Below are 12,597 nucleotides of genomic sequence, written 5' to 3'. Positions count from 1 at the left end.
TACAGAGTATTGTTGGATTTTGCTTCTTAATCCATTGTGCCAGTCTATTCCTTTTGATTGGTGACTTGAGGGCATTAACATTCATGGTTATAATTGATAAATATTGACTCATCCTTGTCATGATGTTTTACTGTTGTTGGCTCTTTTATTTTTTATTTTTCCCCCTTTCCCTTTAGTTTCTTGCCTTGCCTGGTGGCTTCTCTCTGTTGGGGCTCATGGAGTTGTGACCTTCATTGTCTTTTTCTAAGATATTGTTTAGAATTGTTTGACGTGCTGGTTTGATGTTCATGAAATTCTTCCAGTGTTCTTTGTCGTGGAAGTATCTAATTTCCCCCTCAATTTTGAAAGATAATTTTGCCAGATACAACAGTCTAGGTTGGAAGTTATTTTCTTTTAAGGCGTGAAATACTTCACTCCAGGCTCTCTGTGGAGAGTCTCCAAGTCTCTGCTTGACTTGAGGGTTTGTGTTGAGAAATCTCCTGTGATTCTGATGAGCTTTTCTTTGTAGGTGATTTGTTTCTTTTCTCTAACTGCTTGTAGGATTTTGTTCTTCTGTTGGGTTCTGGGATCTTGACTATTATGTGTCTAGGTGTAGATGTTTTTTGTTTGTGGCTAGTTGGAGTTCTGTATGCCTCACTTATCTGTATGTCTAATGCTCTACCTCTGTCTGGGAAGTTTTCTACTATTACTTTTGTGAACAGTTTTTTACGCCAATTGTACTTTCTCCTGCTTTTTCATGGACTCGCATCAGTCTCATGTTATTCTTCTTTCCATCATCTAGCAGCTGCTGGATTGACTTCTCGTGTTCCCTTACTATTTTGAAGAAATCTCTGTTTTCATGGTCCCTAACCACGATACTGTCTTCTATATCTGATATTCTATCTTCAGATTCCCTTAATCTGCTGTGGATACTTTCAGTGGAGTTTTTAATCTCCTGAATATCTGTTTGAATCTGTTTCATGGATTCCATTTCTTTGTTATATTGGGCCATCATGGTTTCCATTTCTTTTTTATGCTGGGTATTCATGGCTTCCAGCACGTTTCTGAGCTCATCTACTTTTTTATCTGTTTCTGTTCTAGATCCTCTAATCATGTCTTTCACTCTGCTCACCATCTCTGTAGTTATCTGGGAGATTATTTCTGTTTTGAATTTTTCTAGAGCCTCATTCATCTGTTTTGTTACTTCCTGTGCTATCAGTTCAGGGTGTCCTGGTAGCTGATTAATATGGACTTTTCCAGCTCATTTTCCCCAGGGTTTACCCTTGGTGGGGTGGAAGTCTGAGTTTGTGCCTTGCTTAAATGTCTTCTCATTTTTGTTTTTGGTACTGTCCTTAGTTTAACTCCTGGATTGATAGTTTGAAATTGCTTATTGCAAATATCTTTGTTGCTTGTATTTAGAACCCTTATGGAATGATTCCTTCTCAGAGGTGTCTTCCAGACATAGCTGGTCTTTAAGTTTTGAGTCTCTAATGGCTCTGATGCTATCTTATTTTTATTATACCAGGAGGGACCACTGACTAGATCAATCACAACACCTTAGCCCAAGTGATACAATCAGCAACACCATAGCATCAATTACATCTTAGAAAATGACATTTTGTGGTAGTTATTAATTTATCAACTTTAACTGTGTGAATTAAATAAAAATTGAGGACCAACCCAATTTATGTTTATAGTGAATAAACTCTTCAATATAACAACTTCACCCTTCAGGATGGAGAGTTAGAAGGAGTTGGGGAGGGAGGGATAGGTAGAAGGATAGGGGAAGGTTAGCAGCTAGGCCAGAGGACACAGGTGAGAGAAAGAAAAAGAGAATAATTGAAAAATAAAGAAGAAATCCAAATGAGGGCCAGAACAGAAACGAAAAGGGAGATGAACAATGTGGGACAGCAAGAGAGTGAGTGTAAGAGAGAGAGAGAAAGGAAAGAGAAAAGAAAGAAGAAAAAAAGGAGAGAAAAAGAAAAATTTGCAATGAGTAGGAAAAATATTAAAGAGAAGAGGAGAAAAAAACAAACTAAGAATACTAACTTTGGAAATAAAAAATAAAAATGAAAATGAAGGGCCTCCTTCAGGTTATGTCTCTGCTGTCACAATAGACAATGTGGGTAGCAGTGTGGAGATATAAGTCAATGAGTCTCAGCAAGCCAGTCGCAGACCCACGAGATTCTGGCAGATTTCTGGCTTCAAGTCCCAAGTTGAGCTCCCTGTCCTCCTGTAGGGTTGAACTCTGCAGGGTTGTACTGCAGGTTCCAGCTGCCCTTCTCCTGAAGATAGTTCCAGTTCTGATGGGAGGTGATGAGCCCTCCAACTTACCCAGTATGGTGGTCTGGTGGTCAGGTGTCCCCTGTGTCTTTGTATTGTGGAACCAGGTGGCAATATAGGCAAGAGGCCAGAGGAGCGGGGGGTGGGGGGTGGGGGGTGGGGGGAGGGGTGGTTCTGCAGGTGCCAGGCTGGCTAAGTGGATCGCTGCCGGGTGTGGGGTGAATGGGGCGGTTTCCCTGCGACCGGGGACCCCTCTGTGGCCTCCGCGGATGTGCCTGGCTGGCGTGGGGTGGATGGTGGGTGTTCCCTGGGACCGGGGACCCCTCTGCTGTGTCCGCGGATCTTCTATATATTGTTTTGAAGCAAGTACTAGACACTATCACATTCCCTGTAGATATTTTAGTAGACATTTCTAAAAGGATAAGTATTCTTATACATAACCACAATACTACCATTACAGTTAAAAAGAGTAATTCTTAGGGCCATATATTCATTTTCAAATTTTTAATGTCTCATAAATGTCATAATAGTTGTTTGTAAAACTGTCAGCTTGAATTGGAATTACACTGTTTTTTTTTCAGATCATTTTATTGAGGCATAATTGACATACAAAAAGTCATACATGCTTAATTTTGTGGAATGCAGTTTCATCATGTACTGTGATGATAAGGTAATTTTTATCCATTCTTTTTTGAGGCAGGGTCTTGCTATGTTACCAAGGTTGGTCTTGAGCTGGCTCAATCAATTCTCCTGAGTGCTGAGACTCCAGCTTTGTGCCTCAATGTTTGGGCCCTTTATACAATGTGTCACTTTGATTAGTATGTTGAGCCATTCTTGCATGCCAGGGATAAATCCTACTTGGTCATGGTGTGTAATCCTTTTAATGTGCTGTTGAATTCAATTTCCTAGTATTTTGAGGATTTTTACATTTACATTCATCAAGGATGCTGGTCCTGGTTTTTTTTTTTTCCTTGTGCTATTTTTTGTCTGGCTTTGGTAATAGGTAATGCTGACTTCATAGAACGAGCTTGGAATGTTCTTCCCTTTTTTATGTTTTGTAGGAATGAAAGGATTGATGTTAGTGCTTAAATGTTTGGTAGAAGTCACCTGATCTGTGAACCCATCTAGTCCTGGATGTTTCTTTCTTCTTGTTTTTAACTGGTGGAATCTCCTTGATACTGATCTGTTCAGACTGTGTCTTCCTGATTCAATCTTGGTAGGTTGTCTGTTTCTAGGAATTGGTCCATTTCTGGGCTGTCTAGTAGGTTCCTTATGATCCTATTTCTGTGGCATCAGTTGAAATGTCTCTTCTTTAATTTCTGATTTTATTTGGATCTTTTCCCTCTGAGTTTTTAACTTCAAATGAATATAGCAGTCTTTGCTCTCATTTGGTTACCATTTGCATGGATTAGCTTTTTCTAACCCTTTACTTTCAGCCTGTGTGTCCTTAAATCTAAGGTCTCCAGTAAACTATGTATAATTACGTTGTTTTAACAATCTTTTCAGCCATTTTGTCTTTTGAGTGGGGAGTTTAGTGCCTTCCAGACACTGCTGGGGGAGTGCAGGATGTCTATGCCCTCACTTTGATCAGGGCTTCTATCAGGTGTCAACACTGCTTGGGCCCTGGCCAGCATAAGAGCAGGAGTCACATTCAGGAAACCTTAACATATGGTGGTCAATGTATGTACCATAATGATTGTGAAGATTACTTCATTTAAAAGTTCAGTATTGCATATATATTCTTGCCTGAATATATATGTTAGAGAATTAGAAACATTATCTTCACAAACATCTACACATGAATATTCACAGTAGCACTGCTCCTCAGAGTCAAAAGGTGAAAGCAATGCAAAAAAGTCCATTAGTGGACAGATAGATCAACAAAGTGTAGCCTAGCCATACAGTAGAATATTACCCAGCCATAAGAAGTTCTGACACATAAGCTAAATTTTTTTCCCCCAAGCTCCTAAATTCTAATACCTGCTACCACATAGATAAACTTTGAAAGTATTGCGCTATGTGAAAGCAGACAGAGGCAGAAAAGGCCACATACTTTGTTTATATGGAGTGCTCAGGAAAAAGACAAAGAAGATTAGTGGTTGGTGAAGATCAAACTGGAAAGGGGACAATGGGATGTGGTGACTGTTATTGGGCACAGGGTTTCATTCTGGGGTGATAAAAATGTTCTAAATTAGATGATAGTGATGGTCATGTGACTGTGAATATATCACTTGTATACTTTAAAATAAGTTTATGGCATGTTAATTTTATTGTTTGTGAATCATATTTCAGTGAAACTGTTATTTTTATTTTCCTCAATGTTGATTGTTAAAGATTTTAAGTTTCATTCCCTGAATTCTACCAACATCTTCAACTCCTTGGCATGTACACAATTAGGCATCTTATGGTCCTGTATCCATCAGGACAAGGCCAGGCTCAAAGAAGGCACATGCTCTGGGATCTCTGAGTGAACTATCCTCTACCCCATCCCCCAATCCAGGGACAGGGAAGTCAACCAGCTGAAGCAGTGGATCACCACTCTGATGATGTCCCTTGCCAAGGAGGAGGAGACTGCTGCTGAGCTGGAGCTCAAATCCCGAGTCTTCCACTTTGGGGAGTACAAGGGTGATCAGCAGGTAGACATGCAGTGGGTATGACCACTGGCCCAGGGTAGGGAAGGGAACCCACTTACTTGCAGGTGACTGCAAGAGCAGTTATGATAGCTCATGGGAGCTGGGGGCCCAGGTGCAAGGCTCCAGCTCACCTCCTAGGCTCTGTGGGCCTGGCCAAAAAGTTCCCCCAGGAACAGCTGTCCCCAGGAACTCATGCTGTGCCAGCTCAGCTGCCCCACTGCTTACTCCTTTGTGTTAACTCCACAAATACCGCCCCCCCCCCCATCTCTCTGTACTGGGGATTTAACTCAGCCTTCACACTGAGCTACATCCTCAGCCTTTGTTTGACTTTTAATTTTGTGACACAGTCCCACTAAATCACTAAGTTGCCCAGGTTAAGTTTGAACTTGTGGTCCTCCTGCCTTAGCCTCTGAGTGCTGTTATCACAGGCATGTGCTGCCATGCCCATCTTGTCTGCTTCTTAAACATACAGTGTCCTTTAAGGCAAACCTGGGCCAAAGGAAGAGGTGTGTCCTTAGGCCAGGATGGGGGTGTGAAAGAATTCTGAGGGGACAGAGGTTAATGATATTCTGGGCAGCAGGAACTGGGGTCTGGCCAGGGGCTCAGCACATGGCCATATGGAGAGCAACTGGAGGCCTAATTCACGGCAATACTGCCAAATGCCTACTGTGTGCAACTGGGCCAGGGACATCGGAAGTGGCTTTGAGGGAGAAGGCATATCACTGCCTTAGCTAGGCTTCACAGGGCACTGGCTCTGCCCTAGGCCTGGCCTGGGCCTTTTTGCCTGCTGCTCTTCACTCCTGCAGGAGCTATTAACTATTTTCTAAATGTCGGAGCAAACTAAGAGGGAATTCAACTGCCTGGAGCCACACAAGACATGTCCCATGGGAGCTGGGATCAGTGGAGGGGACTCCCTGGTAGAGGGGAGACTGAGTCTTGGTGGGATTATCAGGGCAGCATGGGGAGGAGCTGAGTCAGGAGTGAGCCTCAGTGGGGACAGGGCTGGTCTGGCTAAGAAAACCCAGCACCTAAATTGTTTTAACCTTTTCCGTGATTACCCACTCTGGCTGCTTCATCCTTGAGGTCAGCATGCCATGGCCATGGGGGCTGGTACCTGCAGGTTGAGGTGTAAGGGTGGGCACAGCTGAAGTCTGCTCTGCTTTGTAGGACCAGCTATTGGAGACCCTGAGCTACAAGGTGCAGGATGTGTACCGGCATTGTGTGGGCACCCAGCAGGAAGCCAACCTGGGCACTATACAGATGCTGACCATTATTGAGCACCAGCTGGATGAGCTGCTTGAGAACCTGGAGCATGTAACCCCAGCCAAGATTGAGCAGGCTGAGAAGGCCAAGGAGAAAGAGAGGCGCATGAAGTGAGCTGTTCTGCCCTGTAGCTCACCATTCCTATTCCTGCTCCTGCCCCAACCTGGCCTAGAAGCACAGGGTACCCATGGTTACTGCACCACAGTGAACCAGGGAGACAGGCTCCCAGTCCTCCATGCTGTGAGATGGAACCCTGGGTCTGGTGTACCCAGAGAGGGAATTAAACTTAGCTGTAGAAGGTGACAGTGACTGGTAACATGGATTCAGAGGCTGAGAAGATGGAGTCTAAAAGACGGGAGCATCTGAGGATACAGCCAGCAAAGCTTGGGTCCCAAGGATAGGGACGTCAGGAAAGGGCTGTAAGTGGGGAGGGCCAGGGCCAGGGCCAGGTAGGATTTACTTACTTATTTTTAGCTGGATAGGAGGAACAGAGGCTGGAGCTGAGGTTGGCAGCGACTGTCAGGATAAGCACAAACAACTGCAACAGTTCAGATGTAGAGGCTGGGTTCAGGGGCTCAGAAGTCCCCAGGAACCCCAGGTTGGGGTCAAGTATTGAGGTGGACAAGTGGCAGCTTGCTTGTCTAGTGGGACAAGTGGGCATGGGTTCATGTAGAGAGGATAGGATCCAGGTAAGATGCGGGTCATGGCCTCTCCAGCCTGTGGGTTGCCTGGGTTACTCACTTATCAGTGCAAGACCCTAAGATACAGACTCTGCAAATGTCTGCTTCTACCACAAACATGAGGGCTTCTCTTCTAGGTCCCCAGCACTCAGCTTTGAGTGGGGACTGGACAAATGTTTGATGGCAGGCAGAAAGCAGGGCCACTGTCTTAGCTGGGTACGGGGCCATAATGGGTGATCATGAGGCTATTGGCACACAAGTCAAGGATGTGGATGTGAATTTAGGGAAATGTGCCTCTTGGAGGTGTCGAATCTGAAGCTTACATCAGCTCTTTAGAGGCCAGAGCCAGGTCTCAAGGAGCAAAAGCCAAGGTCCAGGCAGAGCCCTGGTTACCTTACCCTGGGCCTAGGCCAGAAGCAGTGGTGCTTTGACTGTGGGCAGGTGGCAAGGCCCTGACACATGGCAGAAAGAGCAGAAGAGTTGGTTATATTTTCATACACAGGACATGATCTGTCTGACCCAAAGGCCTGTGGGTACAGGAGTGGGAAGGGGCTGTGATGTTATCTCCCAGGGCCCTAGGTCCTGCATGACCCCTCTTGCCACCTAGGCTTCGGGAAGAGAAAGTCCAGTTGCAAAGGCTGTTGCAGGAGGAGCGACTGCAGCGGGCTCGGGCCCGGGACCAGGCTGAGATCAAGAAAAAGGTAGGGAGGAATAACTGGGGTCATGCTAGGGAGGGATCCTAGAGGGCCTGGAGATTGAGCCCCTATGACACTCTTTGCACAGTGTCACTAAGGTTGAAGGGAGGCAGCCACATTCAGAGCAAAACCAAGGTGGAGCAGTGTTCCTGCTGCCAGGCACTCCCACTCTCAGGGCTGCATCCTCCAGGATGTCCTTCCTGGCTGCCAGCCCTATGCCTACACTGTTCTTCCTGCACACACATTCTGCCAGAGAATGTGGGCGCCCCACTCTCCCACTTGTCAGGTGTGGGCACTCAGGTTAGAGCTGGCACCAACAGCTCAGTCCCCAGTGTCCCACCGCCTCACTATACTCCCTCTAGACCTCAGGCCAAGCTCATCATCTATTGCTGGGGTCCCCTACTACTGGCCCCAGGTCTTTTTCCCATGGTGAATGGGCATGGACAACCACTTGCCTTTGGGTCTTTGAAATAGGAAGCCTGGGTGTAAAAGAAGGCCTGGAGCTGAGCATGTTTCCCAACAGACAGATGAGCTGGTGGGGAAAAAATGCCATCAATAAGGGAAGGGTGAACAGTGTAGGGCAGTGATGGTGAACCTTGAGCTTTCAATGATACAGAACAGCCCACTGTGGGCTGTTTGGGCCATAGGTCAACACCACTGCTGTAAGGTCTTCTCTGTAAACCTACAGCTAAGGAACTGGGTTCACTCAGTTTAGCCTGTTATTTCCCAGTTTGTTTCCAGATGACCCCTTGTAAGAGGTGTACTCCACATACTAGGCTTGAAAACTGCTACATGAACTCCACATTCTTAAGTTACTTAAAACTCCAGCCCTTGGCCTGGTGGGCTGACCTGGCTCGACAGGAGTAGACCAGACATTTTTAGGCCTCTTCCCATGCTGACCAAAGAGGTATATGGGCATTACGGTGTCTACATGACACTCTCAGTGCAAGGAGCCATACTCAAGCTCACCAAACTCACTTGTCCTGCAGAGAGGCAGAAAACTGGTGTGCCGCTCCCACCCTCCAGCTCCCAAAGTAAAGGAGACCTCTGATCACATGCTGATGGACAAGGATAAAGAGGAGCAGCTTTTCTTCTTCACTTAGCCTTTACCAGGCTACAGCTGGCTTGGCTGAGGGTGCAGAAGAGGTTAGCAGCAGAAGCAGGCTGGGTCTGAAGGGATCCTGACTCTGCCCTCTGTCTCTCCTATAAGCTTTCTGAAATAAATTTGTTTCTTTGATGTCTTCATGGCCTGATTAAGGAAGCAACCACTGTCACCAACTCTCAGCATCCTTCTCCTTCTCATTTAATCCTAAGCAAATGCCTGAGAAAAGGACTGCGATCTTGGTTCTCATGTGAAATAGCTGGGAAACAAAAGCCAATCTATGCTGAAATATGTGCTATCAGCCCCAAAAGACAAAAGCCAGAGGCAAGCTGGCTAGATGAAATGATTTCAACAACATATACACAGTCCCTCAAATGAAGCCAGGGTGAAACCATTTGATGTGTGATAATACAAAAGCTTTTATTTTTTTGCACTAGGAGTTGGGCCCACTGCCAGCAGGGAGGAAGCCTCAGTCCCAGAACACTAACAACCTGTCCCAATCATTCAGTGGTAGACACTTATTGGAGACTGTGGGAGAAAGGCAGGGCCTTGACTATAGGATGGGCTCCTGGGTGCAGGTCCTCCTCCTGGAGGAGACAAGGATGCCTTGTTCTCTATTAGAGGGAGTAGAGCACTGGATACCATTGTGGGCAAATTCAACCCCTCATCTTGGGTCTGGGATGCAGCACAGAGATTTGTGGGAAGGAACCATTCTCAAATGGGGCTGTAATTCCTTTGTAGGGAGCACTACTTGGGTAGACAGCACCTCAAAGCAGGACACAGAGAGGACTTACACTCAAACTAGGCATCCTCCCCAAAAGCCAAAGTCTCAAAGTCTGAGAAATAAACCCAGAACAGGAAGAGTTTGGATGACTCTATGTCTGAGAATTGAACAGTATCTGAAAAACCATACACTTCAAAAGGCACAAGAAAATAAAAATTTCTCAGTCACCCCATGTTCAGTTTGTTAACTTAAGTATGGGCAAGGTAATCAACTTAGCTGCCTTTGCAAGACAGACCTTATTCTGTAAAAATATAAGTAGACCTATTATACGCACATATACAACCTCAACAGAAAACATATGCATACCATTATCACAGTTGTATATATAATTTACCGTATTTAGAACATTGCTTTATAAACTGTTGTCAAATTACTATTTAACATGAATGCCCAAATATGGAATTTAGAAAAATTGTTTTGAAAGTTTAGTTTTTTGGTACTGGAGATGGAACTCAGGACCTTGCACTTGTGAGGCAGGAATATTTTAAAAGCTTTAACTTTCCCATCCCCAAATTATGAGCTATCCATTTGCTGTAGGAAAAAGAGCTCACTAATAGGCCATGGTCAGGCCCCAAGACACACCAACCATTTTCTTCCCAAATTAGTTGCCTGTCTGCTTTGCCAGAACCTGGATCAGAATTTGGCTTCACTGTGGCAATGTGACAATTTTGGCCTACAATGTGGCAAAAACGACCCATACACAAAAAGCACCAAACATGTTGAGACATGGCCCATCACATGAACTCTCAGAAAAGGAAAGTAGGACTTCTAAATCACTCTTGGGCAAAATACTAAAACACTGAAACTGAAAGATTGCATTTGGACTTATTACAAAGTTGTATTTCAGCAGGGAACCTGTGCTCAACACCACTTCCTGCATAGGTCTTTTCTTTTTCTCTTTTAATGCAACATGTGTTATAAGCAGCTCACATCCAATAGGATCTGGGGAAAGGGCTGTAAAGCACACAGCTGAGAATGGACAAAGTAGTATGTGCCTCACCAAAGCACTTTGCTTATAAAGGCATTTTCAGAGTTCAGCCCCACCCAACTGGTTCCTGATAAAACAGAAGAAAACATTTTTGATAAATGTACTTGAAAGTCTCTAAAGAAATAGGCTGGACTTCTAGGCAAAAACCAAGTAGGGTCTCTCCAGGCCCTGTAGCACATCATCCGAGGAGGCACAGCCTGGAAGGTGGCCCTGATCTCACTCAGGCATGGGTTGCTGTCACTGCAGGTCCCGCAGGTTGATAGTGCTTCCTGGCACCTGTGCAGCCTCAGGCCTAGCAACACCTCCAGGTGCTGGAAGCACCTCCTGCAAAACCAAGCAGAGCAGTGAGAAGGGAAAGAGGAGGGAGGCAGAGGGCCAGGTTTTGTGGTAAGGAACACAGAACACAGCCCCGCATCTTCTTATAATAGGCAACTAAACTCTGAGGGGCCAGCAGTAATAAGGCACCTGACTTTTCTTAATTCAAAACAACATGTTCTTCCCTTATTTTAAACCTGTGTCCCTTGAAAGAAAAATGTCAAATTATCTTTTAAATGAAACTCAATAACTCAATTGCTCAAATGAACTCAATAATTATACATTTTCCAGATTTTTTCTATATCCACATATATTCAAGCACCCATGTATCTTTTTAGAAAAACAGAATCATCTTTGTTTAGTTTTGAAATCCTTTCAAACCCTTTGCACGCAGTAAGCAGCCTGCTGGTTATCAAGTGTCTGAGAGGGCCATCAACAGCTGAGCAGGAGAGCCTGTGCCCTACCAGCACCATCTAACTGTCTCCTCCTACTGGAAGAAATACTCCTCCTTTGGCATCCTTAGCTTATAGGATGTGGTGAATTTTGGCTACTTTACTACCTAATTTCTTTAGAAATGGTCTCATGAGTAGGTTTGCTAGACAGAAACAGTAGGTGGTTCTGAGCTTTTTCTGATATATGTTGCCAAAATCTCCTCCACTTTACCCTCCTCCAGCTGTCTAGGAGCCTGGTGTTCTGCCTCTTTTAAGTGCTTTGATAATTTGTTTTCAATGTTAAGAGAAATGTCCAATAACTCAACTCAAATGCAACAAAACTAAACTATGTGAATGGATTTAAAAAATATACTTAAGTCAAATTGTTAGTAATTTAATAAGCTACCCACTTTCACTATTTCATATACAAATCTAAATTATCCATGGCTACCTAGTCTCAGCTTAACCACGTACTTAAGTTACTACTGAACTTGTTTGGGTCTTTTCTCCCTCAAGGTAAAAATTGGCCGGCTTACTTCTCACAGGAGAAAATAACTAGAATTTTTAAATATAAAATAGTTCAAGAGTATATTAAACTTCTTCTTGTCTATGCTACAATATGTGAGCTTTACTTGTAGCCATGTCATTAATATACCTTTTCCAAAAGGCAGGAGAGACACCAACCCAACCAGAGCTTCATAGCAGACCTACCTTAGCAACTAATCTGCATGCTACAGTAATAATAAGAAAAGCAAAAGTTAGAAGGCATCCAGACCTGGAGGACGTAGATGGGCAAATCCATGGCGAAGTAGGGGTGGAAGGTGGAGGGCTGTGGGCTGAGGGCCAGTGGCAAGACTCCTTCACCTGAGGGATCATCCTGGGAAGGCAACCATCAAAAAGGCCTTTCACATGTTTAAACACAGCATACCAACATTGCTCATCTTGCCCTGCTCTTCACTGTGATGCTGAGTAGAGTCAACCCACCTACATATTCTAGCTGCAGCCCAGTGACCTGGCAGTAATTGGTATCAGGATTTGGGGGGCTACTTGTCACCCTGCCTGGCCTTACTCTCGCACCCTGATCCCTGCCCAAGGTTCATAAGACTAAGTTAAGTTGGGCCTAGAATCTTCTGCTGTCTGGTTCTTCCCCTGCTCCCCAGTTCCTCCTTTTATCAAAAATCTTTCCCTTGGCCTGAACCTGAATGCTCCCCTTCTTCCCTTCTATGAAGTGTTTAAAAATTCCTTACGGATGCCTCCAGTTTCTTGTCAAGCCACACAGAGGGCTTCCCTGTATGTCCTGGCTTTACCCACAGGCCAAATGGAAGGGACCAGAGCAGATGGAGGGGCCCTTCAGAGGCAGAGGCTGCCATATTACCTATGATCCAATTACAAAATGGGACACTTTTCCACATTTCACCTGTCTTTTACATACACATCTAGCCCA

General features: G+C 44.8%; 2 protein-coding genes across 5 annotated transcripts in view; one reads left to right on the top strand and one right to left on the bottom strand.

Moving 5' to 3' along the window:
* The window catches only part of Cfap100 (cilia and flagella associated protein 100), a 58,198-nt gene extending 48,089 nt beyond the window's left edge, over positions 1–10,109 (top strand). Inside the window, exons 14-17 of the mRNA XM_004854153.3 lie at positions 4,763–4,898; positions 6,063–6,268; positions 7,446–7,539; positions 8,523–10,109. Coding sequence (XP_004854210.2) covers positions 4,763–4,898; positions 6,063–6,268; positions 7,446–7,539; positions 8,523–8,636 — 550 coding nt within the window. The 3' untranslated portion in view covers positions 8,637–10,109. The remainder of the gene's footprint in view (positions 1–4,762; positions 4,899–6,062; positions 6,269–7,445; positions 7,540–8,522) is intronic.
* Positions 9,030–12,597, bottom strand: part of Zxdc (ZXD family zinc finger C) — a 39,016-nt gene continuing 35,448 nt past the window's right edge. For all 4 annotated transcript variants that reach the window (XM_087181991.1, XM_087181993.1, XM_004854146.4 and 1 more), the window contains 2 exons: positions 11,929–12,030; positions 9,030–10,731 (listed from right to left, as the gene is read on the bottom strand). In XM_087181991.1, coding sequence (XP_087038117.1) covers positions 10,645–10,731; positions 11,929–12,030 — 189 coding nt within the window. In that variant the 3' untranslated portion in view covers positions 9,030–10,644. The remainder of the gene's footprint in view (positions 10,732–11,928; positions 12,031–12,597) is intronic.

This window comes from Heterocephalus glaber, unplaced genomic scaffold (assembly GCF_053883595.1).
Source record: "Heterocephalus glaber isolate CG9 unplaced genomic scaffold, H.glaber_assembly_v1.0 deba00001472, whole genome shotgun sequence".
Classification (NCBI taxonomy): Eukaryota; Metazoa; Chordata; class Mammalia; order Rodentia; family Bathyergidae; genus Heterocephalus; species Heterocephalus glaber.
Note: the sequence above shows the minus strand (reverse complement) of the source record. Positions and strands in the feature narration are given on the sequence as shown.